We start from the raw sequence: 26441 nt of genomic DNA on the forward strand, positions 1-26441 counted from the left end.
GAGATAAAACAGATGCATAAGTCAAAACAAAAAAAATGTAAAAATGTCTAAAAGGCTTAGGAAGGTATCACACACATTTTAGCCATTCAGTAGCCTCGGGATCAGCAGTGCGGGGACTGGAAAGTCCTCCTGATAGTCCAACATGAGATGAGCTGCCATTCACTAGATGTGCCGCATTCTCCACTCCACCACAACTACACAGAGGGCAGTTCCTGAGTCCCAGTTGCAGTCATTTGTACACCTCACCACCCTGCATTTGAAAATGTTCAGCTTGCATCAGAGCTAGCATGGCAGGTCATAGCCAGGCAGTCTCTCATCAGGCTGAGTAATGAGGAGGAAGTTTCTTACAGAGGGAGCAGCTCATTCCCATTTTGCTTGCCACAATGTGGCAAGATCTGATAGCCACTTGGTGTTTGCTAGTCTCATAGTTCCCGTTATTATTTTCATCATTTGATTCAGTTGTACATCAACTAGCTTTGTCTGGGAAGAGTTTAACCACACAGGAGTAGCAGAGAGCTAGCAGGAAGCTGCAAAATGTTTGTGCATTAGGTTCCCAAGTTGATCCTGCAAGCTTGATTAGGAGGCCATTTCTGGTCTTAATCTTCTGAGCTACCTAGGTGAGGTGGTCCTTGTAGGTAAGTGTGTGAGCTAAAGTAACTCCTAGATAGAGTTTTGAGTCATGTGCCAGCTCTTCTTCATCCAAGAAAATGTTGAGCTCTTGTAGCTGAGATGGAAGCATGACAACATAGTCTTTGACTCACAGGACTTAAGTCTCTTAAGTAATAGCCACTAATGGTGGCTTCAGTTGTCCTCAGTCTTTTTGAAGACTCTGTCTCTTGAAACGAGGCAGATGTTATCTGTCTATGTGAATTACCTTGAAATTGTCAGAGGCAGATCATTCATAAATATGTTCAACAATGTTGGAGCAAGAACATATCCCTGGGTATCATGTGGACATGGATGGTCATGCCCAATTGTTGGAGCAGTAGTCTGGCCTCCGGTCAGAGCAGGAGTCAGGCATGGTGGTTAGAGCAGGAATCATTAGCCAGGATTCAGAGTTCAGGGTCACAGCTGGAGTCAGATGCCAAGTGTCAGAGCCAAGGCTCACACCTAGAGTCAGGAGCTGGAGCCTATGCTCAGAATCGGAGTCAGAGACCAGAGCCAAGGGTCAGAGCTGAAATCAAAGGTCAGGAATTAGAGCTGAGAGTCAGAACCAGGTTACCTAGAGTGAAACAAACCAGGGGAAGGGCTGGATCCAAGGCAGCAGCAGGGCTGGAACAAGGAGCAGGTCTGGGAACCAGCAGGCAGAGGAGCTATTGCAGCCATGGGCAAACACTTTGAGCAGCTAATGAACTGCTGCTACCACTGGTCTTAAGAGCTGATCTAATGACTTTTCCAACCAGACACTGTAGCCACTCAGACAGCCCCCTGCGGGTCAGTTGCGCTCATTAGGGTTGCCCAGAGACTGGCTATGCTGCAGGTCCTTCTTCCAGACTGGCTCTGCTACCAGACTCTGATTCCTGACCCTGAGATCCCAGTGAATGCCAAATTAAATTCAAAGTCCTAGCCTTCATCTGTACAGCCCCCAATAGGCTGGGACTCTCAAAGACTTTCAGAAAGATGACAATCTATCATGATACCTTTAATCTCAGAGGCATTGGATATTTTAACAAGTGAGGATGAACCTCACAGGAGTAGATTCATGACTTTTTTTGGTGTCTGGACCTTGAGTATGGCAGTCTCTACCACAAGGAATTACAAAGACAACATTCAGGAGCAAACATAAACCCCATCTCTTGATAATAGCTTTCCCACAATAACAACTGACAATAGTTATTGTAATTTATAGACATGATGATGTAGGTTTTTGAACTAGGCATGCTGCCGCACCCTGTGGATTGAAGCGATTTCCATTATATATAGAGTTTACAGTTTGGTTCAATTGCTCTCAGCACTCCCACTGTACAAATTCTTTCAGTACCCCTCAACTCCAACATAAAAAAACCCCTCAATATTCTCTCTGGAAGGGAGAAGAATACCAAAGGAGAAAACTGAAAATCTCATAGACCTTGCTTAATTTTTGTAAGACATTCACTTACCATGACAATGAACATGGCATATGCACCTAGAGACAGAGAGAATCTTTTAATGGCATATGTCAGTCAAATGTGTTTCTAAAATCATGATCTGGGGAGAGGGATGTATGTAAAAGTTCAACATGCTATCTAATTAGAATGGAGTTCTGAGTCCCACAGCTAATAAAAAACTGAGACTATATACAGTAATTATGCATACTATAATTTAAAGAATAATATTGTTTTAAATGCTGTTGAGGTAGAAACATATATAGTAAGCCTACAAAATATTTTAACAGATTTCAAGAACTTGGAAATTAGGACCAAAGAACTTTGAGGTCACCTACAATGTAAAGGTGATAATCTGTCCTATGTCTCACAAACAGACTTGGCTGATATTCATGCACCGCAGTGCACCTGCAAAGCAGAGCAGATGTGCCTCATTTCACCATGTGATATTCATGCTTTTCTTTTTAGAAGAATATCTTTCAGAAGTGCAAAAATTCCAAATATGGTCATAGCCACAATCCAAGTATGTCTATCACTACTGTTACTCAGTCTGGCTCATTCAAAGACTATTTTTTCATAGGTAAATAAGCTGGTTATTAGTTGAAAGGAACTTCCCAGTAGCTCCTGTAGTGCACATCACTGGTCTTCAGGGGCTTAGACTTGGCCATGTGGGCTTTGATTAATACCTCTAAACAAAAAACAAACAAACATCCTGTAAATTTAGTAATCATGATATCCATGCTGGATATGGGAATGAAGTTCTTTTACCATTGCTGCCTATAGAAGGCATGCCCCCGCCAGCTACACACAGCCTAATTCTTACTGATAGCCTCTCCAAAACCTAAGAGGCATTAAGGGTCCTTTGTTAAAGGAGAAAGAGCTTTCTCTTCCTTCTTGTCTCCTTCCAGTGTAAAACCCATCTACTCACCCATGTGCTTGAATGGAGTGACAGGTGGTATAGCATTTTTTTCTTCTGTATCAGAAAGTTGATACTGTGGTTGGTTAATTTATATTTATCTACGTTTTCAGGACAATTCTTGTAGGAGAATTTTGTAGAACAATAAGCTATTAAACTGGGGCGAGGCAGTCTTTGTCATCCAATTTCATAACTGAGAGATCAGGGATTTTGCTATCCCAGGGTAGTGAAACCTACTGGTAAAAACTGCTGGGGGTTGGCCTGGGCTAGTTCTAGGCCAGAATGTTTGCTGGGCTTGTGGTCTAGTCCTGTGGGACAGTCCAAAATTGATCCTCAGACCAGCCAGAAGGAGTTTGTTTGTTGATTCAGTCAGGAGAAAGATGCAGGTGCAATCATTTTGCAAGTATGTTTATTCTTGTTTGTTTTCCTCCCTTGGTTATTTTTGTTTTGTTCATGTTCAGTAACAGTTGCAGCCTATGGGCTTTTATCTCCAATCAGATTGTGAGCATCCTTTACAATGTTGCAGACTGAAGTCTTATATTTATTCACTGCACAGGTACAGCATAGGAAATGGCCTTACAAGCTTCTCCACCCTGCCTCGCTCACCTTGGGGATCACTTGCAGAAGTGAGAAAATAGTTCCGTTTCAACTGTCCAAGCTGTGTGCATCTTTGGCCTGGCTGCACAGCCAGCCAGCAAAGGTGTCAAATTAGTGTCAATGGAGGTGACAGTTTTTTGTGATATGGAAACTTTTTCACTGGGAACTGGACTGAGACATCCAAACTCATTTTATGTAAGTCACTAAACAGTCACAAGATGTTAACTTACAATCATTATCAGAACTAGGCTGGATTTGAACTGCCAGCCTAGAAGTAAAAGGTTTTATATCTCATTGCCCAGTTGCCTCTGTGTCTTTGTGCTTTTTATTTAGAGGACAGATATTCTAGAACACATCAATTCCAACAAAATAAAGTTATTTACAAAATGTCTATTGGCATTTTATAAAGGATTTTATTGAGTGTGAATCTACAGGATGAAAAAAATCCTTTAATATTTTGGCCCTTTCCGAGTCTCTCTCTCATGGAGTATCCATGCAATCATTCACAACAGCTTTATATAGCCCAAAATGTAATACTTCTTGTTTCTTCATTCCACTTGGAAATGATTATGATCAAGAAGAAAGTCATCAAATGGATTCCTTGACATTTATTCAAATGAATCCCTATAAATCTGATTATAGCTTTAATCTCCAATGTAGTATTACTTCCCTTGAAAACATTTTTCAGTTGGGACAACCAGGATTTAGGTACATTCTACAGACAAAGGGGCCACACTTGTCCCTCTGATTTCAGGGAGTGATGCAAGTATTTGCACCTTTCTGCAGCTGTGGAGTAAACTGTACTGGGGCAGTTGGGTGAAGGAGGATCCGCAGTAAAGGCATGTTGCAGAACTCCTTTATAAATTGTCAGTGGCAATTTTGGGAATGTGTTTGTTCTTATGTAGCTGATGTGCTCTGGGATAGCTTTCTGATTGATATACTTTGCCATATGTATGCATGGTTGTTGGTTTCTAATTAATTAATTAATTAGAAGCACCCAGATTAAGGTCTCAGAGTAACAGCTGTGTTAGTCTGTCTTTGCAAAAAGAAAAGGAGTACTTGTGGCACCTTAGAGACTAACCAATTTATTTGAGCATGAGTTTCGTGAGCTACAGCTCACTTCATCGGATGCATACCGTGGCGGTATGCATCCGATGAAGTGAGCTGTAGCTCACGAAAGCTCATGCTCAAATAAATTGGTTAGTCTCTAAGGTGCCACAAGTACTCCAGATTAAGGTCCTGATTCAAGATAGCACTTATAGATACTATAATCCATCCCTGCCTAAAATAGTATGTAAGCATATAATTAATTTTTAAGCATGGACTTCAGTGGGACTTGAGCACATGTTTAAGTGCTGTACTGAATAAGGATGATATCTAGAATTAGGGCATAAGGGTCCGATGATTCAGCAATATTTTATCACATAAATAGTTGTTAATTATTTACGGGAGCAGACCCATTGTACTTATTATAGAATGTAGTTGTTTTCAATTGTTGTTTGTATTTATTTTATTTATTGCCTTTGGGGTGGTGTTATTCCTTTATATAAATAAGAAAAGTAACTTATTTAGTGTCCAAATAAATATTTATTCCTACATCATTTGAATATGGGTTATTTCTATTTCAGTTTCCAAATACTCTTCTGCAGGATATTCCTTATTTTTCTGCCCTTTGTTATAGTCACACCAGTGCTGTGGTGTGCAGGTGAACTAACATTCTCAGCACACAATTTATTTCTGTATTTTTTCAAAATATTGGATTTGATGTTAAAAAGCAGTGGAGAACAGAGCAGCTGAAAACTTACAATGCTTTAACAATGTAATATATCATTTTTGAAACATGCAACGACTGAGATTTACTATGCAGAAGCAGTTCAAAAGCATTTTATTTTTAACAACAATCCACACAGATCTTCATTAGATTTTAGTAATCATAATACAACATTTTCAAAGTAAAACTGCTCTCTTTTTAACAAGACATGAGCAGTTAGTGAATTGCCGGTCACTCTGGACCCAACAGAACTGATCCTGTTCCTACTACATCCAATAGGAGTTTTGCTGTTGTCTTTGGTAGGAGCAGAAGCAAGCCCATTATTTGTAGTTTATAGCTCTTTGGCTCCCCATTATTTTCCAATTAGCCAGCGCTAGCTGAACATGAATGTTCACTGGGTCCCACCGTCCAGCACATTTTGTGAAAGCACAAAATTTTGATGTATTCCTTATAAGGATTCTATTTCTGTACCACAGAAACCTTATAAGTCATTTTCTTTCTTTGCAATTTAAAACAGGGTTTTTCTAAATGTTATTTTTAAAGGGAGAGCTAGAGAGAGAAAAACTGTTAATAACTCCAAGTCCACATATGCCAATTATTATGCTCATACGTTATATTCATGGTGAGAAATCTCTCAAAATTAGTACTAGCTGGGAAATGATTTTTGTTTCCATAAAGAAATTTAAAAAAATATTTTGCCTTTCATTCAGATTTCCAGTTGAAATTTCTGTTTTGATGAAAAATGGCTTTTTTGTTAAAAAAAAGAATCAGCGGAAAAATTACAGTCATTTCTTCTCAAAGACCCACTTCACATATAGTCTTTTATTTGCAGATTTTCAACTTTTTAAATAATTCTAAAGATACTAGCGGAAAGAAATATTTAAAATGCAAGGCATATATGCAGGTCCATTTGAGGATAACTAAGTCAGATCTTAAAACCCTTATGTATACACTGATGAATTATCTGAGCTTGCGTGGGAGAGTCTAAATTTCAAAATTACCTTAGTATTATTGTTCCTACACATGCTTCAGATTCAGTGGTCCAGTCTGGGTCCCTCTTTAATATTTAGCAAATTTTAAAGAGAGGTGAAATAAGCTTACATATAGAACTGATATAATGATTCACATGAGTGGAACGCATAGACTATGGCTGCTCCTATAAGTTTATGAGTACTTTCTGTGAGATATTGTGTGCCCTCATCTCCCATCGGCTTTCCCAGAATTTGGGGCTTGGGCCCATAATGAGATCACAAAAAGAATCATACATGCTATCTGTGTAAGTATTTAAGTGCATTTTCACAAAGTGTCCAAAGAGGCTTGTGTTTGACAGCCTAACAAATGTTAGAGCATTCCAAATAATTAAGAAATGAACAGATTAAATATCATAATCAACTGACAAGAGACTGATTCTGGTACCTTATTATAAAGGCTATTAAGTCAGAGAAGTGCATACAAGAGCCCCCAGAAATGCTTCAATTGTACCAAAGGAGAAGAACCAAAGGAAGTAAATAACATTAGGCTTGTTGCATCAGTAGGCCACATATATAAACTACAAATAAATAAATATAAAGAAGCTGTAGACAGAAAATTTACTTCCTAACTGCCTTGCTAAATTCTGAACTTTTTACTGAGAATTTGTCCCCTTAAATTATTTGTTACAGTATGCCCTGAATTAATTGTTTTAATGTTCACAATACATCAGCAACATTTTTTATTTTTGTGATTTATGCGGAGAGGATTTCTGCCTAATAGATTTAATCTAGCATTAGAATGCTTATGTCATCACAAGTTAAGCCAAACAATTACTTAAATGTGTATTTCAAACTCTTAGCATTACATTCAAGATTGTTGTTGTTTTAAAATTGCGTTTCCTACTGTCAGTCAGCAGAGTATTTTCATTTTCTTTTGTGTTGTGCCCTGATACACTCATTGATTTTTTTTCCAGTCAGAAGCCATTCATCCATTATATTTATATATAGATGTAAAATCAAAAGCTCTGGTCAAGGTACTTGTTACTATGTAATATTCAGTGTGAGTAGAATTTCTGGTCCATTTGGTTGTTATTTTGGTAACAAATAGTTTTCATCCATTATTTTACATACTTCTAATTGTATTTGAGATACAAAAACTAAAATGAATTGAGCAGTGTGACTAAAGTTATCCTGATTGTGAACAGTAATGTGAGGGGGAGGGAGAAGGAAGAGAGCAACTACTAGTGTGGTCTTCCTCCCTTAATTTAAAACAATTTCTATTCGGACAGGTTGGTTTGAGGTGCTTTTTCTTCCTGATTCCATAAATTGTGAAAATAGATCAAAATCAGAACCTTGAATACACTCCCTTTTACACCTAAGAGAGGGGAGGGACAGAGCAGACTATCTAGAGCCAAACCTATGGTTTTAGTTCTGGATTGGATTCCAAACTGGAAAGTGTCCATTGTTTTCTATTTTTGTTTTAAATGATTTTACAGAAAAGAAATATAAAACAACAACTCAGTGCACATACATCTTAGGAGCTGATACTCACAAAGCATTCAAGATGCATGTACAGCAAGCCAAAATGTGTAAAGACGGAAATTATATTTATGTTCCAATAATCTAATTCCAAAGCAATAAAAAATACCCTGTGACCATTCACACAACATAAATGCCTAGAGGTAAATAATTGTAGTCAACAGTTTACACACTACCTATAGTCTGGAAGTTGTTCATCCAATAATTACCTATAATTAATACATTTGCAGAAATCAGGAAAGGTTTGTATATTATTCATGAACCAGAATGAAGACCTAAATTCACTGAACTTTTGATTTGTTTATTCCTGTCTTACTAGCTCTACTTTATAGTTGATACACCCAGAGGTAATGCAATATCCCACAAAGGTAGCAATTACATATAGATAAGGACATTTTTATTAAGCAGAAAAAAAAGAATTATAATTTTTCCTTCATACTTATGTTCTCTATCCATTACATCTCTTTCCAAATCATAAGAAGAAGCCAGGCACCTGCAAAGACAGATAACTTTATGAACTTCATTAACTGATACAACTTCTGGAAAAAGAGATAAAATGACATTTTTGATAACATGTGGCTTGTATGATATCTGGGCTACTGAATTTTCTAACCATTTAAAAGATAATCTGAATAATGATGAGTTGTCTGAAGTATCCATTCACGATATATGACTGCATCTTAGACTAGGAGTATCTGACTGAGAAACAGAAGTCCATCCTTGTAGCAGAAATTGATGCATTCAAATTATGTAAATTATGGATGAGTCCATGTGAAAACTATTTTTGCTATGGTTTCGGTATGCTCTCGTCTGTTCCGAAGTTTCTTTCAAATATGTATTACATTTATAAAACCAAATGTCCAATTCAGTTCTACCAAAAGAAATATTGGGCAATTTACAAAATGATGGTTTAAGTATTTCAAGTTCTTTTCTTGATCTTCTACATGTCTGCACCATGCAATGTTGTCATAAATACTAGCAGACAACTGCGACTGTGAAGTTGTAACCTTATTTTTTCATTATCTTTTTCTTGAAGAACACTTATTGATTTTTCCACATTGGGAACTCTTCTTCTAAAGACATTAAGAGATGAATGTATATTTCCTAAAATAATTTCCATCTCCTCAAGAGCCATATTCATAGACTCTAATTCCAGACATTTGAGAATTGGTCAGTTGATCAGAATCAGAGCTGGGAATATCATGTGGGTTAGACACTAAAACATTTCCTGAGGTGACAGGAATCTTTTTCAAAGTAACATATAAAGTGCCATACCAGACCACAAAAAGGTCCATCTAGACCAGTAACCTGTTCTGGCAGTGGCCATTATCCATATATATATGATAATTTTTAAAAAACTTACTAAGTCTAAATTATATCTTTTGGTAGTGACTTTCACAGGTTATATGTTGGGTAAGAAGTATTTACTGTAATAAATTTTAAATGTTGGCCTTAGAATCTGCTATAACAGTGGTTCCCAAACTAGGGGCACCACTTGTTCAGGGAAAGCCCCTGGCAGGCTGGGCCGGTTTGTTTAGCTGCCACATCTGTAGGTTCAGCCGATCGCAGCTCCCAGTGGCCGCGGTTCGCCACTCTCAGCCAATGGGAGCTGCAGGAAGTGGCGCAGGTCGAGGGACATGCTGGCCGCCACTTCCTGCAGCCCCCATTGGCCTGGAGCAGCAAACCGCTGCCACTGGGAGCTGCAATCAGCCGAACCTGCAGATGCAGCAGGTAAACAAACCAGCCCAGCCCACCAGGGGCTTTCCCTGAACAAGCAGTGCTCCTAGTTTGGGAACCACTGTGCTATAATGTCCCCATGTTCTTGTATTATAAGAAAAGGTCACTAGAAGTACCAATTTACCTTTTCTTAACCATTTGTTATTTTTCATACTTCTCTCATGGCCTCCCTTATCTGCCGTCTCTCCATACTAAAGGGTTCCAATCTTTTCAATCTCTCTGCATATAAAAGTCTTCCCAGGCCTCATTTTGTTGGCTATCTCTCAATGACTAGTTCTGCTCAATCCTTTGTGAGACAGATTGATCAGAACTGAATATAATGATACAAGTGAGGGAGTACTGTTAATTTTTCAGGTTTTATGTTTCTGATTCTGAGGAGAAAGCAAACCCTTGGAATAAAAAGCAGCAATGCCATTCAGGGAGCATGTGTACGTCTGCAGCCACAAAGGCAGATGTGGGGTTGATAATAGAACTATAGGGTCTGGTTCTCATCCGACGTCAGTTTTACACTGGTGTGGAACCCCATTGATTTCAATGGAGGTACTCCTGATTTACACTGGTGTACATGAGCAGAATTTGGCCTGGTGTTCTAATATTAATCAATATCAATCTATGGATTAGATTGTGCCTCTGAAGCAGAGCTCTCTTTGGGGATGGTGCAAAGCTACACTGTACGGGTAAAGCACCAAGGGCACTCTGACCAGAGCGACATGGTGTATCAGAAAAGCACAAACGGTTTTTAAGGGGAGCGTAGCAAACTCTATATATGGTTGACAGCTGTACGAGGCAGCAGGTAGGAGTGGGGAAGAGCCTGGATCTGTTTACTCTCTGCCCTTATTTGTGTATCAGACTCCCCCATAGAAAGCAGTTCCGAGGGCAGAATATGCCATTCACATACTCCTGCTTTACTCCTACCCGCCCCCCCCGCCGCTCCCCAGTGTACACCAGCATTAGAGGTGGCCAGGCTATAGCCCTATGTAAATGTGTCAACACATAGTGTAAACCACTGGGTGATGAATATGTCAACAATTTGATCTATCAGTAAAGACTGGCCTCAAACACCAACAAAGAAACTGGTCTCTGAGGCTCTCCTCTTTGGAGGCCCCACATTCCATGCCAGCTCCTTAACCTCCAGGCTGACCCTAACTACATGTCTCACAGTGGCACAAGAGGGAAGAGGTGGCTGATTTCCACCTATCATCTGGGGCCCCACAAATCTTGCCAGCCAGCCTTTCCATTTATTTCGCAATTAATATATTCCTATCACCCTGACACTAATACTACCTGACATGGTTTAACTAGCTGAGCAAGCAGTGATTTACATACCTGTGTCAGTGACATATGCTACTAAGCTGAGGGTTGGCAAATGCATCCAAGGGGTGTGTGTGTGTGTGTGTAAAAGTTGGAAACTATATCTGTTTCCAATAGTTTGCATACAATTGTCATACAGTGCCACTACTCTTCTCCATCCGGCAACTGTATCCAAATCAGAAAAGGCAGGAGGGGGAAGTGCTCCCATAATAAGAATTTGTATAATTAGCAGGGCCAAAGTAAATTGTACACTTTTACTCCACCACATTTCAACATACAACCATCATAGTGGCACATTTAGGCCCTGTGGTTGTATACTGCCTGTCTCCATATTCTGTGGTAGTAACTGCTAATTCATGATCCCCCTGAGCATGAACCAGTTGTGACTTTCAGTGGGTTAAATAGCAGGTTTGCATTCTAATCCTTTCTAATAGGAGAGTTATAAAGACAATCCTTTCAGACCTTTTGCTGTTCCAGTACTGCTAGACACTGCTAAAATAATATAGCTTTGTTAGCTGATATTTACAGAAATACCTCTCTACCCTGCTTTCCTCCAATGACTGCACCACAACTAAGGTGGTGCAGAGTTTATCTGGGCTTACTCAGGAGGGGAGCTCTGCTTTGTGGTGTGGGAGGAGGAAGGAGGTCAGAAACTGCTGTAAAAAAAGGTGCTTGGTGGTCAGCTTTGCAGCAGTGACTCACCCTCCTCCCCAGGAATGTGCATAAAGGTACGAAACCTGGGTGGGGCAAGTCTCTTTGTTCCACGCAGCGAGGAAGCCAGCACCCAGCCTCCCTCCCCTAGTGGAGGTGAATGGCAGGCTGGGTTAGGAACTGCTGTAGGCATTACTCTAGTCGCCCCTTTTAAAGGGGGGGCTGGGAAGGAATTTTTCTCTGCAGCACCAGAATTGGCTTAGGTGGAGTGTGGTTTTTTCACTTTCCCCACAGCAGGTGTGAGGGAGGACCTTTTCTGGTGAGAAGAAAAGGTGGTAGGCCATATGTTGCAACTTCTTTTGTAAGGTTGGGCAGATGTTCAGTGCAGGTACTCTATTGGGAGGGCAGCCAGTGACCAGATTAATGGCCTGGTAAAGGACTTAAAAGGAGGTACTGGATAAAGGAACAGAATGGGGGAGGGGGTTGGGGACTCCATTAATTGGCTGGGAGCCAAACTCCCTCCCACCCACCCCCCACCCTCATGTTCCCATAGCCCTCCTTAACCCACTTATAAAGTTGGTGGATGGTAAGGTCCAAGCCATGGGTTGGCTGGGGGACCTGGATGGAAACAAGGGGCGGGGGGGGGGCTGGTGGAAGCCCCAGAGAATTGTTTTGAATAAGCATGGAATTGCTTGCACTGTATACTTTATCTGCCGGGTAGTCCCAGACATTTATATAATAAAGTTGCAGCCTGATTAAAACCCATAACAAGTCTCCTGTCCTTCTTGCGGTATACCAAGACAATGCTTCCTGCTGTGTTCTTCAATCTATACAGTACTATCCCAGGAACTCAAACTTCTGTGGCTTAGTTTTCATCTTCTGTTGATCTCTTTGCCCTCAAGAGTTATTTTCTCATTAGACCATGTATATATTCTATTACATGTTCAGTCAGTGAATTTGAAGATCTTTATTTCAGCAATAGATGAAAATCACTGAATCTGAAGTACTGGAGAAATTCCAATTACTGGGCTTACATTTTCCTCAGTGGCCTTTAAACTATTGCTATCCTCTTCCTCTGCAGTGGCTATTGCCACAACTCTCGAAGCTATTTAGAGCTGTTCACAATTTAAACAAACAGCCTTTAAACATTCATCAGCCTCACAGCTGGAACACTAATTCAAGTCACTCTTACCAACTACATTTCTATTAAAGACATTTCTGTTTGCACTGTTCTGTTTGTCACAACATTAAGAAGAAATGTATAGAGCATAAATATGGAGCTTGCCTCATTCTGCTTTTTCCATCTTTCTCCCACGCAGTTACATATATTTCCTCATCTGTTTCTCTCCTCTCTGTGTTTAGTATGAACAATTTCTCTCACACACAGACATGCTCTTTGTATGATTGACCATTTCATTATTCATCTTAACAGTGAATGGAAAGAGAGCGTGTGTGTAATCTGCTAGATAGACACTGCAATGAAGAACAAAGTCCTCATCTGCAGCATAGGCACAGTAATGGGCAGTGAATTTTCCCACTACCCTGATAAGGGCTGGTCAATATTTTCCATTTGAAATCTTTCTTCAAAGAAAAAGGGCCCTCTTTTGAAAATGAAAATATTCGTGGAAACCCTTGTTTTTTTCAAAAATTCTGATTCTTTCATGGAAAAAGCAAAGACTGCCTAATTGAAAACTAGTCAGTTTTTCACTGTTTTGGTTTATTGCTCTTTCTCTGGTTTGTCCTCGTCACCTTTTCTTTATTTTCTTTCTTACCTGTCTTTCATTTTCTACTCTGCGACTGTAAAAGGAGCGAGGGAGTAAACAAGAGAGAAAATGGGGTAGGAGAAATAGTGCTGGAGGGACAAAAAAGCTGAAAATGGGGTTTAAGATTTTTAATTGAAATTTTGGAAAACTTGAATTTTTTATTAATTTTTTTATGATTTTTTTAAAAGGTCCAGAGAACAGGCTTTCCATTTGTCAACCATGAGCTCAAGTGTGGAGGACTTAAATCTAGGGATGAAAAAGCAATTCATTTTCCCCAAAATTCATTTAATTTTTACTCTCTGCTGAGACTGGTAGCTAGATTCAATTGTAATGGTGTTTTTTGGTGATGCAGGCACCTGTTTACTGACCATCTCTTAAGATGCTTAGTAAACAGGCCATCAGCTCATTTGAGCAAAGCCAATGATCAACCATTGGATAGTAATAACTTTTCTTAAATGTCTGATCCTGCTACCATGCAATTCAATGGCAAAACTACCATTAACTTCTGCAGTGCAGGGAGAAATGTTAACATGGTGATTTAAAGGAAATAAGTTCTGTATCTGATTACAAATCTGCTGAGCCATGCATTTCTCCAGCTTAACTTCTCAGTAATCATTCCAGAAACATAGTTAAACAAACTTCTTTTTTTAATGTTTAATTTTTCTGTGCAAATATGAAGCATGTTTCAATTGAGTGTATCCATCAGCTTTCAGAAATCTAACTTCCACGTCAGCTATTCTCATCTCACAGGCTTTATGCCTGTTTTTTTAGGAAGTGAGGGATTGCTAGTGTTTTTTATCCTGTTCTGTAAATCAAATCCTTCTGTCTTGGCATTATAACAGTTGTTTTACTCAACAGTGCATTATGGGAATTTTCTTGTACAGAAATTCAGTCCCCATCACTGTCTCCTCTGTATTGGGTATAGTGTAAAACACTTTGAGATAATAAATCGTATCACTAATAAAGATAACATTATTGCCATCTGCTGTTATATGGCAGCATCTAACAGTAAAACCCAGCATTAGCATGAGAACTTTGTGGTATCTGTGCTCTCTCTCTCAATCCAGGGGAGAATGTATTTGAAGAAAATTCTGAATGTGTTTATTTAAGGAACCAGCGCTCTCAGAATGTTCCATTTGTTATGAACATGGCTTTTTAAAATATTAAGCACTACATCCTCTATGGTGCTGTTACTCACTTCAGAGACTAAGAAGTGAGATGCTGCTTTGAGAGTGAACCATGTGGTCATGATTAAAAAGTAAACATTTGCTGACAGCTAACATGTCACTGAATTGAAGACACCACCTATAATAAGGGCTACAGTCTGGTGTTTTACGCCAGCTCTTAGCAGCAAGCACTGGCGAAGCACACATACTCAAGAGGCACAATCCTCCTTCCCCCAGCTCTTCACTTTTCAGAGCACTATCTATTGGGATTGTGCAGCCTGCTCCCCCTGAGAGCCATTGTGGATGGGATGCAGAACTATGGCTCTACCTATTCATCAAATGCTATGTGTCAGGGGAGAGGAGGACAAGAGGAGTAGTCTCTAGAGCATAGGGACTGTGATTATCTCTCACAGATGGAGTACAAAAGGAGGGAGGAATGCTCTTGTGGCCTCCCATCCCTGAGCATTTGCACAAGAGTAATGCTTAGAATAGCCTCCGCCTTGGATACATTGTGCATATTATTTTTAAGATAAAAGTCATTCACACCTGTATTGGTATGGCTGCTTCTGTCATCTGAGACCAATGGCTCAAATCAAGAGGACAAACATACAATCTTCTTTCATCTCCTTTTAGCCAGTGTCACTTACAAGCTTTTGGAAATATTTGAGTTCTTCAGGCTTATATTTGTAGGTGAGATCCATACTTATCCTATCTTGAAAGACCGAGTGGGGAGACACATTGGGTCTCTGTTTGGTGGAGATTATCAAGACCTCCCTTTAGTGAGGGTAGGCTAACAGAGGTTCTCAAGGAAGCTCTAGTAAGGCCCCTTCGCCAAAAACTATCACTTGACAATCTTGCCAATTATCAGCCAGTTTCAAAGCTTGCATTTTGGGGATGAGTGATAGAAAGGTGGTGATGATGGTGCACATTTTTTTGCAGCACTTGCAGTCCTCAAGTCTGTCAGGTTTTAGACTTTGGCTGGTGGCCTTGGCTTACGATCTCTAGCCATGGACAAGGAAAAATTGTCCATGCCGATACTTTTAGTCTGCCAGATGCCTTTGTACCATTGACTATGTTTCAGTACCTAGCAGGAGTGGGATGGATTCACCTTGAAGTGGCTATGATCCTTTTAAGAATTATATTATTTATGTATTTAGATGTAGGCAAGTAAAACAGCTCCCTTCCATTTGTTCTAGACACCTCTGACGTTACTCAAAATTCATGTATAAAAAGTTCCTTTCACTATGACTCTCACTCCAACCAATAAATGAGACAAATTAATGATTCGAACAATAGAGATGTGATTCTTCCTGGACTCACTGGTTGCATTTTGGGTAAAGTAATTTTGACATGCTCCAGCCCACACGGCAAGCTAGGTCTGTGAGCATATAGAGGGCAGAACGAAGTCCCTTTTCTGCTTAGTTTCTCCCTGGGGTTAGGATCTCGATCACAGCCCCTGTGTTCTCCTTCATGCTCATAGATGTGATCTGAGTCCCTCCTACACCCTTGTTTTGTTCAAGACAAAAGCTGGTCCTTGATGAAACAATTCTTGTTTTTCTGAAGTTGGCTATCATAGAAATTAAAGATGAATAAGAACTAGTAAGTCATCTAATTCATCTTCCTGCCAAGGAACATAATAAGTTAGTGTTTCCTCATATGGTCCCACATATTTTATAAATGTGGCTATTGTTGAACAATTTTCTGATAAACACTAAGTGACCAGTTTTTCTGTTAAATAAAAGCATGTTACACTTTTTTTCTCCTCTAGGAGCCTTCCTTAACCAAGCATACTCAGGAAGACATTGGCTAACACTTCCTTTAGCATTCTTTGGTATATGCAATTTGAACCTGGTCATTTATTTGTTTTAATAGAAGCTAACCTTTTAAGAACCAAAGATGTTATCCTTTCACTGCCTAATTACTCAAACTCTTTCCCCAGAAAGTACTGGCTTTTTAAAAAAATTATTCTTTTTATCTTTAAAGACAGTAGTGAAAAAATGTTGCTGTTTTCTTATTTGACATCTTTAATTCTAACAAATTCTGGGAAGGAAGGGTTTCTATTACATCATTTGTTTACCAAGTATTTACTATTTTAAAATAAGTAGACTATTATATGTTGAGATCAATGAAAATGATAAGAGGTTTAGAAAACATGACCTAGAAGGAAAGATTGATTTGGGGCAAGAGACAAGAAGGCTGAGGTGGAACATGATAACTGTCTTTAAATACATAAAAGGTTATCTCAAGAGGATGGTGATCAATTGTTGTTCATGTCCACTAAGGGTAGGACAAGAAATAATCATCTTATTTATGTAGCCAGGAAGATTTAGGTTAGATATTTGGAAAAACTTTCTAACCATAAGGTTAGTTAGGCACTGGACCAGGTTACCTAGGGAGTTTGTGGAATCCTTGTCACTGGAAGTTTTTAAGAACAGTGTGACAGGGTCGGGCCAGATGGCTACAGGAGAATAATTTTTGCATAACACACTTACAAAGTAAAAACAGCAGCATATGCAATGTGTAATACAGCAACCAATCACAAATGTTTTCTCATTAGCTTCAGGGAAGGGAAGTGTTCAAGCTTGACTGAGCCCAGAGCGGGATGACTCTCGTGGTCTTCCATCCTTCCGAGTTACCTGGTGGCCCAGAGCGGGGGGCTTCCTCGACTCTCGTAGTCTTCCACCTCTTCGAGTTACCTGGCGCCGCGCCTGAGTGTCACCAACAATTCCCTCCTCTGAAAGCACCCAACAAGAGGGGCAGGCTGTGGGGTGGACAATCTGGGGGAGGAGGGGAACGTGCACCCACATGTGAAAGGACCCCTCTAAGGTGGTGGTGTCCGCAGCAGCAATGGCTGGGGCTGGGGTCCCTTACTCTCTCCCCCAATCAAAGGGTCAGACAAAGGGACCCAGATGGGGACACCGAGCAGAGAACCTCGGACAGCGCCCACCATTCCTCAAAAGCATCAAGGGAGTCGGTGGACTCCGCCCGGATACGTGAACGGACTGAGGATCGGAAAATGGCCCCACAGTCACAGGAAACTCTATCGGCCAACCTCCTCTCTCTGGTTTTATAGATGGCCGTTTTAGCCAGGGCCAAGAGGAGGTTAACTAGAAGATCCCGTGACTTTGTGAGGCCACGGATGGGGAGTGCATAAATAAAAAGGTGAGGGGAAAAATGCAACAAAAAACATAATAGGAGATTTGTGAGGAGCTGGAACAGGGGCTGCAGCCTGGCGCACTCCAAATATACGTGCGCCAGGGTTTCCCTCACGCCGCAAAAGGGGCAGGTGTCCGGAATTGAGGTGAACCGCGCCAAATACACGCCCGTGCTCACGGCCCCATGAAGGAGCCGCCAACTGATATCCCCGGCGGGCCTCGGCACTAAGGTGGAATAGAGGCTGGCCCACCGGGGCTCCTCACCCTCTAGAGGTGGCAGGAGGTCCCGCCACTTTGTGTCAGGGCGGGACGCGAGAGTGAGGACATGAAGGGTGTGGAGCACGAGCGTGTAGAGATGTCGTTTTGGCACGGACTGGAACCGGACTGGCTGCAGCTCGCGCAGCCGGCTCACGGTGAAGGGGCGGGGGGGTCGGTCGGGTCCACGGGGCAGGGGCCCGATGAAAAGGTCCGGAGGGCCTGGGGTGGAGGGTGGGCAGGGCGCGCCCTCTCGCAGGACCCGGTTGAGGTAAACCCGAGCAGCGGGCGGCAAAGCGGCCCTCACCTCCTGAAGTACGCGCAGGGCAGTACGAGGTCTGGAGAGCCCCATGCGCTGAGCGAGCGTCAGGGGATCCAGCCAGTCACCCCGGTCGTAGTCCAGGAGGTCTCCGATTCTCATGACTTCTGCCAGGATCAAGCTCTGGCGCACCGAGCGGGACTCCGCCACCTGCACATGGAGCTGGGGGTTGTGTAGCAGGGGCTTCGCGAGGAGATCTACCCCCTCGGTGGCCGTCACAGACCTGGTCATTAAAAACAGTTTCCAAGTCCGGAGGAGGTCCTGGTAGAAGACCGGCAGCCCCGAGAGGTCTTGCGGAAGACCTCCCGGATGGAGATAAAAGAGCTGCCGGTCATATCGGAGTCCCCGGTTGCGGCGCAGGATGGCATGCGCCAGTGTGCTCCATGCCGAACTGCCTGCACCATAGAGGAGCCTGTAGGGCCTGGAGGCGGAAGACACGGACCTGAGTGTGTAGACACCTCAGGCCCTATACTCCTTCCTTCGGGGTAGATGAAGAACCCCTACAGGGGCCCAGTGTGTTCCTGACCAAAAGAACCCCAGAATCGATGTCCGGAGGTTGGTCAGGAAAACCGGGGCCGGGACCAGGGTGTTGAGCCGGTACCAGAGCATGGACAGGACTAGTTGATTAAGCACCAGCGCTCTCCCTCAGAGGGAGAGACATCGGAGTAGTCCCGTCCATTTCCGGAGCCACTAAATCACCCGGCCCTCTAAATTTTCCCAGTTTTCCGGTGGAGAGGGATGCGTGGCAGAAAGGTAAACACCGAGGTAGAGCAGCAGACCCGCACTCCACCGGATGGTCTGAAGCGCGGCTGGGAGGGAGCTCACCTGCTGCCAGTCTCCTACCGCCAAGCCAGAGCTCTTGACCCAGTTGACCCAGGTGGAGGAGGCTGCCAAATAGATGGCCTGGCAAGCCTCCACCGGCGCCAAGTCGCCGGGGTCCTGGATCATGAGGAGCACGTCATCAGCGTATGCTGACAGGACCCAGCCGCAGCTCCAGCTACCACAGCACCAACCCTGTCAACCTCCTGCGGAGGAGACAGAGGAAGGGTTCGATCACCGGAGCATACAGTTGGCCCAAGAGGGGGCACCCCTGCCGTACTCCTCGCCCGAAGCTGACCGGTTCGGTCAGGGTCCAGTTGAGCCTAACCAGACACTCTGCAGAAGTGTACAGCACCTGGAGAAAACCCGCAAACTGGGGTCCGAAGCCAAACGCCTGTAGAGTGTTCAGGAGGTACCCGTGGTCCACCTTATCGAACGCGTTCTCCTGATCTAGGGACAGGAGGGTGAAAGACAGACTGTCTCTTCACCCGAGTTCCGAAAGGTCCCGAACCATAAATAGGTTATCAAAGATATTGCGGTCTGGGACGGTGTAGGTCTGGTCTGGGTGGATCACGTCTGCCAGCACTGACCCTAGCCATAGCGAGATTGCTTTCACTACACTTTTGTAGTCAGTGCTGAGGAGCGAGATGGGACACCAATTTCGTAAATCATGGAGGTCCCCCTTCTTCGGCAGCAAAGCGAGCACCGCTCGCCTGCATGACAGAGGGAGGACCCCGCTCTGCAAGGACTCAGCCCAGACGGTGACTAGGTCTGGGCCGAGAATGTCCCAGAACGCGCGGTAAAACTCCATGGTCAGCCCGTCCATGCCCGGAGATTTATTGGTGGGCATGCGACGGAGGGCCTCCGAGAACTCGGCCAGGGTGAGAGGCAGCTCTAGTCGGTCTCGGTCGCCCACGCTGACCGTGGGGAGTTCCTCCCAGAGCACCTCGCAAGTGTCAGGATCGGTCGGGTCCGGGGAGAAAAGGCTTGTGTAGAAGTCACGGGCCCTCCCACACATCTCCTCCGGATCCGTGAGGGGGGTGCCGTCTTCCGCAAGAAGGCAGGTGACGTGTTTCTTGGCCCCCCTCGTTTTCTCCAGGGCATAGAAGAAGCGGGAGCCGCGATCCATCTCCCGAAGGAGGCGGATGCGGGACCGAACGAAGGCACCTCGGGCCCGGTGGTCCTCAAGGGCCCGGAGCTCCTCCCGCTTCTTCTGGCACGCTCCGCAGAGGGACGGGTCCTCGGGATCGGCGGCCAGGCGCCTCTCCATCTCTAAGACCTCCCATTCCAACTGCTCTATCGCCGCATTTCGCCATCGGCTGGTGCCCCGAGTGTAGTCACAGCAGAAGAGCTTGGCGCGCACCTTCCCGAGATCCCACCATCGCCGCACCGAGGGAAAGGCATGCCACTGCTCTCGCCAGGCCAGCCAAAACTCCCGGAAGGACATCACAAAGCTCTCGTCCTCCAACAGGCTGTTATTAAAGTGCCAATAGGCCGGCCCCGGTCTCTCTGCACGGAGGGAGACCGTTACAGTGACTAAATGATGATCGGAGAATGGGGCCGGCCGAATGGCGGAGGAGTGGGCCTGTGAAAGATGAAAACGGGATAAGTAAATACGGTCCAACCGAGAGTGGTGTGACCGATGGGCCTCCACCCGGACAAAGGTGAACGTGGAGGTATCATCTGAGTGATGGTCACGCCAGACGTCCACTAGGGAGTGATGGTCAACTATCCCTTGGAGAATATTCGCAGCGGCCAGACTCGGTTTGGCCCCTGAGCGGTCCCGTTCTTCGAGGGTGGTGTTAAAGTCCCCTCCCAGGACCAGGCACTCGTGCGAATCCAGGGTGCCGAGAAAGTCGGACACCTGCTGATAAAATTGTGGCCGCCTGGAGCTCATTTGTGGGGCATAGATGTTAACAAGATTAACCACGAGCCCTTCCATACGGACTCGAAGGTGCAGCAGGTGGCCCGGCATGGCCTCGTTCACCCCTAGCACCTCAGGCCGTAGGTTGGGGGAGAACAGGGTCGCCACTCCAGCTTGCCAGGTCGCGAAGTGGCTAAAGTATACCCCGTCCCCCCACTCCAGCCGCCACCTGTCACCGGCGGCCGGGTCTGTATGGGTCTCCTGCAGGAAAACTACAGAGTACCTCCCTTCCCGAAGGTAAGAGAGCACCTGGGACCTGCGGAGAGCCATCCTACAGCCCCTGGTATTCAGGGTCGCAATAATAAGAGGCGTCATGTGGAGGGCTGGGGGGGTGGGGGCCTCGTATTGGCGGGGAGGTTCAGGGCCCCCGGCGGGTTGCACAGCAACCCATGACCTATCCCGTGGGTGAGTAGATCGCGTCGGAAGCTGCAGGCTCGCTCGTAGGCCGCAGCACCGCGCCTTCCTTGCCCCCTGCCCTCCTTTATAAGGGCCCTTGTGGCCTGGAGGATTTGATCAAAGTCCCCGCATAGCTGAAGAGCCAACTGTGCCCTATCGCGGGCGCCACGGGTGTGCTCTAGGAATTTCCGTAGCGCATGCCGCAGCTCATGGGGGGGTGGGGTTACAGTTCCCGAGGTATTCCCTGATGGGCCTCTTAATACAGCCTCGTGGTCCGCTAAGGCAGGTAGACAGGGTGCGGACCACCAACGGGGCGTCTGACAGGCTGGGGTTATTAAATTCATTTCACGCCTTGGGGTGGAGGGGGATGGCAGGGGAAAAATTGCCACTCCTAATGGGTCGCGGCTAGAAAGTGCAAAGACTGCTCCCTGGGGGGAATCTGCAAAAGGCGGAAAGGAAATAACCCCAGGGGCGGCATTAACATTGCAGGAGGAGGGACCTTGGGCAGGGGCAGGGGTAAGGCTCTGGGGTGCAGGAGGCAAGCAGCTAAAGGAAAGTGCCTCCTGAGCAGAGTCAAGGGTTAAGGGGTAAGGGAGGGGGCTCCCAATAATGCTAGGTGCTGGCTCCATGGTGGTCTTAGCGGCCATGGCATCAGGTGGTGGACCACCTTCTGCAGGGTGCTCACCTGGGAAGGCAATTATGGGGAGGGAGCATGGGGAAAGGGAGGCTGGGGTAAGGCTGCCCAGCTCGAGGCCAGCCAGCAACAGATCATCCCCTCCCTGGGTGACCGGGGTCAAATCTAGGGCCTCAATCTCCGCATTCACGGGGGAGAGGCCAACTCCTGCCACCCCGGGGGCCTCTCCTCTAGGGCCCGTCTCAACGGTCGCCTCGGGGTCCGCAGGGGGTTCGGGTAGCATCCAGGCAGAAGGGGCGTCCTCAGAAGTCTCGGAGGGGAGGGTCTCCCATGGAGGGGGGATTCTGCCCTCCAATGCCAGTCCGTCTTCCCCTCTCGACACCAGCGAATGGATCTCGCTCATGGCCGTGGCGGGAGGCTCGATAGCAGTGCCTCCTTTCCTGGTCTTCCGGGGGGCTTCCGCGTCGGGTAGATGCAGTGGAGCTCGAGCCTTCCGCTTGCCTCGCTTCCTCTGGACTAGGGTCCAGCCCTCCATAGCATCATCTGGGGGCTGGTTAGCAGGGGTCGTGTTGAGGGGCGGAGGCGATGGTTTAGGGGTTCGGGGAGGTAGCGGTGGGGCAACATGAGGGGTGGGGGCTTCTCCTTGGGGAGGGCCCTCTCCTGTACCCAATAATATCCTTGCCACACCCTCTTCCATAGGCTCTGTTGGGTTGGTACTAGCAAGGGTGGAACTCCCTTGCTCGCCCGGGCGTTGTAGGGAAGGTATCTCTTGGGCCCGGACGGGAGCAGTGATGGGTCGAGTAGGAGGAGGGTTGGTTTCAGGTGCTGGGCAGCCAGGGGCGTCGGCAGTGACGGGGCCGATGTCCTGCCGGGTCTCGGGGGTTTCGGGTGCCCCTCCCCCCCGGGCCAAAGGGCAGTCTCTGTGGACATGCCCCGCTGAATGGCAGAGGTAGCACCGGGCCTCTCCGGTAGAATAAAAAAGACCCGATAGCGGGCTCCCTCGTAGGGGACTAGAAAGGACCCCTCGAGCGCCTCTCCGTCACGCGCCCCTGCCGGTGGTAGAAGCTGCACTTGCCGGTGGAACGAAAAAATGTGACGGAGGGTGGGGTCCTTGCAGCCCAACGGGAGAGGGCTGATGACAGAGACAAGTTTCCCCAGGGTGGAAAGAGCGGGTAACAGGGCAGCATTGGGTAAGAAGGGAGGAACGGAGGTAAGGACGAGGCGAATGCCCAGGTCTTCTAACGGTTCTAGGGGGACAAACACCCCCCCACCGTCAGGCCCCTCTCTACCGCCTCCTGGGCGGCATCCTCCGAGGCTAAGAAGAAAACAACCTTCCCATACATCTTGGAGGCCACCACAATAGCCGTGGGTCCTACCACCTTCGCCAACGCCTGCACGTATGTCTCCACGTGGGGCGAGGCGGGCACCAGGAGGCAACGGACGCCATGCTTCCTGGTCAAGGCGGGGAAAGGGCCTCGGCCGCTGGTGATGGTGGCGGAGGCGGGGGGGGGCGAGATGACGAGGCGGCAGGCAGGGGGGAGCCCGCTGCTGCCCGGGCATACGTCCTGGGGGCCGGGGGAGGGACAATCACGGAGCTGGTGGAGGGAAACGCAGGGAGGGGCACCACGGTTGATGATGAGGCCACAGCGGCGGGGGCAGCCCCTGCCATGGAGGGCTCAGTGGTTTTAGCGGGGCCCTTTCCTTTCCACCTGCCCTGGCCCTTCTGGCGAACCGGGGGGGGGTTTCCTAGAATCTGGGTGGGCGGTGGGTGCAGCAGCAGCAGCAATCACCCTGGTGCCTCCTGCTACCGGTGCCCCAGCAGGGGGGGTGGCAAGTATCTTGACAATAGTGGTGGGGGGGGACCTTGGGGGTCGGGCAGGGGTGGTGGGGGGGGAGGGACAACTAATTTTGTTGAAACAGTCTCACCCCTCTCGTTCCCCGCCATTGTGAGCAGGGAGAGACAGGGAGACACCGGAAGGAGGAGGGGGGAGGGGAGAAACAAAGTAGTCCCTCCTTCCGCTAGGCTGCAGGCGGGGAGGGAGGGAATGCCGAGGGGATTAGACTGCGGGAGGGGGAAAAAAAACAAAATCGGGGTCCGATAATAGGGGCAAATTGTGGGATAAGCAATCCGGGGGGGGGGGGGTGCAGACCCACACACGTTTGTCCATAGAGTCTCGGTTGGTCGGCTGTTACGTCCGGTCCGGAAGGCAAACTTCAAAGTGAACAGCTGGATCCGAAGGGAGATGGCAGGTTGCCAGCAGGGACAGACGGCGGGGGGGCCGTGACAGTTGTAGCGGCACCGATGGATCGGGGGTGGGGGTCTCCACGCCACACCCCCTGTGCCGCCACAAACGCAAGTAATCACAGTCAAACTCCCCCCCACGAGAGTATAATTCAGAAAATTACTCAGTCTTACGGCCTCCTTCACGATAATTTATATTATTTCTTCTATCTGCTGAAATCTTCTTCTCCGGCTGTGTTGGCTGTGTTCCAAGGCTTCCGGCATGCCAAGAATGTTGTAAAGTCCGAGCTGCTGGCAAAACGGCTGGGTCTGGGGGTTTCCATTCCCCCCTCCGGACAGCAAATCGGCAATCTTCCCCCCCCTCCTCCGGGGGCTCAGCTGAGGCAAGTAGCTGCGCCCGAAAGCAGGCGTGGGAGGGGCGGGTGCTGGTGAAGGACGTAAACGGAAAAAAACACAAAAAATGAAAAGAAAACAAAAAAAAGCGTCTGGCCCGGTCGGGGGGGGGACTAAGGCAGGTGCAAAAAGTAAGAAAAATCCGGGCCAGGGGGCTTTAGGAAAGAACAGAAAGCAGATAGCTGAGGAGCAAGCAAAAGACGTTCCGTTTCCCAACAGGAAAGGTTCCGGAACAATCAGGAACCTTCTGCAGACAATTAAGATAGGCTGATTAGAACACCTGCAGCCAATCAAGAAACTGCTAGAATCAACTAAGGCAGGCTAATCAGAGCACCTGGGTTTTAAAAAGGAGCTCACTTCAATTTGTGGTGTGCGTGTGAGGAGCAGAGAGCAAGAGGCACTAGGAGCTGAGAGTGAGAACGTGGACTATTGGAGGACTGAGGTGTACAAGAATTATCAGACACCAGGAGGAAGGTCCTATGGTGAGGATAAAGAAGGTGTTGGGAGGAGGCCATGGGGAAGTAGCCCAGGGAGTTGTAGCTGTTGCACAGCTGTTCCAGGAGGCACTCTAGACAGCTGCATTCCACAGGGCCCTGGGCTGGAACCCCGAGTAGAGGGTGGGCCCGGGTTCCCCCCAAATCCTCCCAACTCCTGGTCAGACACAGGAGGAGTCGACCTGGACTGTGGGTTCAGAAAAACGGCCAAGCTGAAGGCTGCTGTGAAGCTCCAAGGTGAGGAAATCCACCAATAAGCACAATACCCACCAAGGTCACAATAGGTTAACCACACATATGTCTGGGATGGCCTAGGTACACTTAATTCTGACTTGTGGGAGGGGGGATGGAGAGGAGGGGTATTGGACTATACACTTCTATGGATCTGTGTTGTTAGACTTTTATGGGTATGTGTTCTTTTTCTTTCCTAATATTTTGTCACTCTACAATGAATCTGCCCCTATGCAAAATTTTGCTGCGAAAGACCACTAGGCTTTTCTTTCTTTCTTTCTTTCTTTCTTTCTTTCTTTCTTTCTTTCTTTCCCATTGAGATGTTAATTTTCTATGTATACGAATGTACCCATGGCTTTCCTACCTAGGAAATGCTTTCTGTCTGTCCTTTACCTGGTTCCTTACTGCTTTCTTTAACTAGGTTAGCTAGTGTTTGCTTTTATCACTTACCTTAAGAGGGTGATATCCTTACTCAGGAGTCTCTTCAATCTTGTCTTCCCCATCCTGCCCCCCTTTACAGCCCATGCCTTTGATCTACCAACTGTTGCACATCAGGCCAAATTCACTACTTGCATAAGCTAGAGCAACTCCATCCCAAGACCTTATGTATTCTGTTTTAGGCCCCACAGCTCTCTGATTTTTCCTAGGAGTAAGTCCAAAACAGACAGATCTGATAAGCTGCTCTTCAGACTGGAAAGACTTTGGCAATCTCTGCAAGGGCACGCATCCATATTCTGGAGTTGCTACTCCAGCCAGGGTCAGTGTAACTAAAATAACCCATGACAGACACAACAGAAAAATAAGAGAAACATTGCCCCAAACTACCCATTTCTTTATACACAGATTGCTGTGGGGAGGTTGTCTTTTTACAATCTATATCTACTACTATAATGTACAGAAGGTTAACCATAGTTGGAGGACTTAATCAGCAGCATATCTATCACTGCCAATTTAAACATGAGAATAAGAGATTCCTAGACTGGATTATTTTCAAGTCCAAAACGTTCATGCCTTCAGACCAGACAAAGTTTATATTTTCAGATCAAGCAATATTACTTCAGAATAGATGGCCA

The 26441-nt window shown here is 46.0% G+C and overlaps 1 protein-coding gene across 2 annotated transcripts in view; it reads left to right on the forward strand.

Annotated features, from left to right (window-relative positions):
* Positions 1-26441, forward strand: part of OLFM3 (olfactomedin 3) — a 121062-nt gene that overhangs the window by 6210 nt on the left and 88411 nt on the right. Inside the window, exon 2 of one of the 2 annotated variants that reach the window (XM_073356874.1) lies at positions 3557-3792. The exons of the other annotated variant lie outside the window; for it this stretch is intronic. Coding sequence (XP_073212975.1) covers positions 3718-3792 — 75 coding nt within the window. The 5' untranslated portion in view covers positions 3557-3717. The remainder of the gene's footprint in view (positions 1-3556; positions 3793-26441) is intronic. 2 annotated transcript variants of the gene reach the window in all.

The sequence above is a fragment of the Lepidochelys kempii genome, chromosome 8 (assembly GCF_965140265.1).
Source record: "Lepidochelys kempii isolate rLepKem1 chromosome 8, rLepKem1.hap2, whole genome shotgun sequence".
Lineage (NCBI taxonomy): Eukaryota > Metazoa > Chordata > Testudines > Cheloniidae > Lepidochelys > Lepidochelys kempii.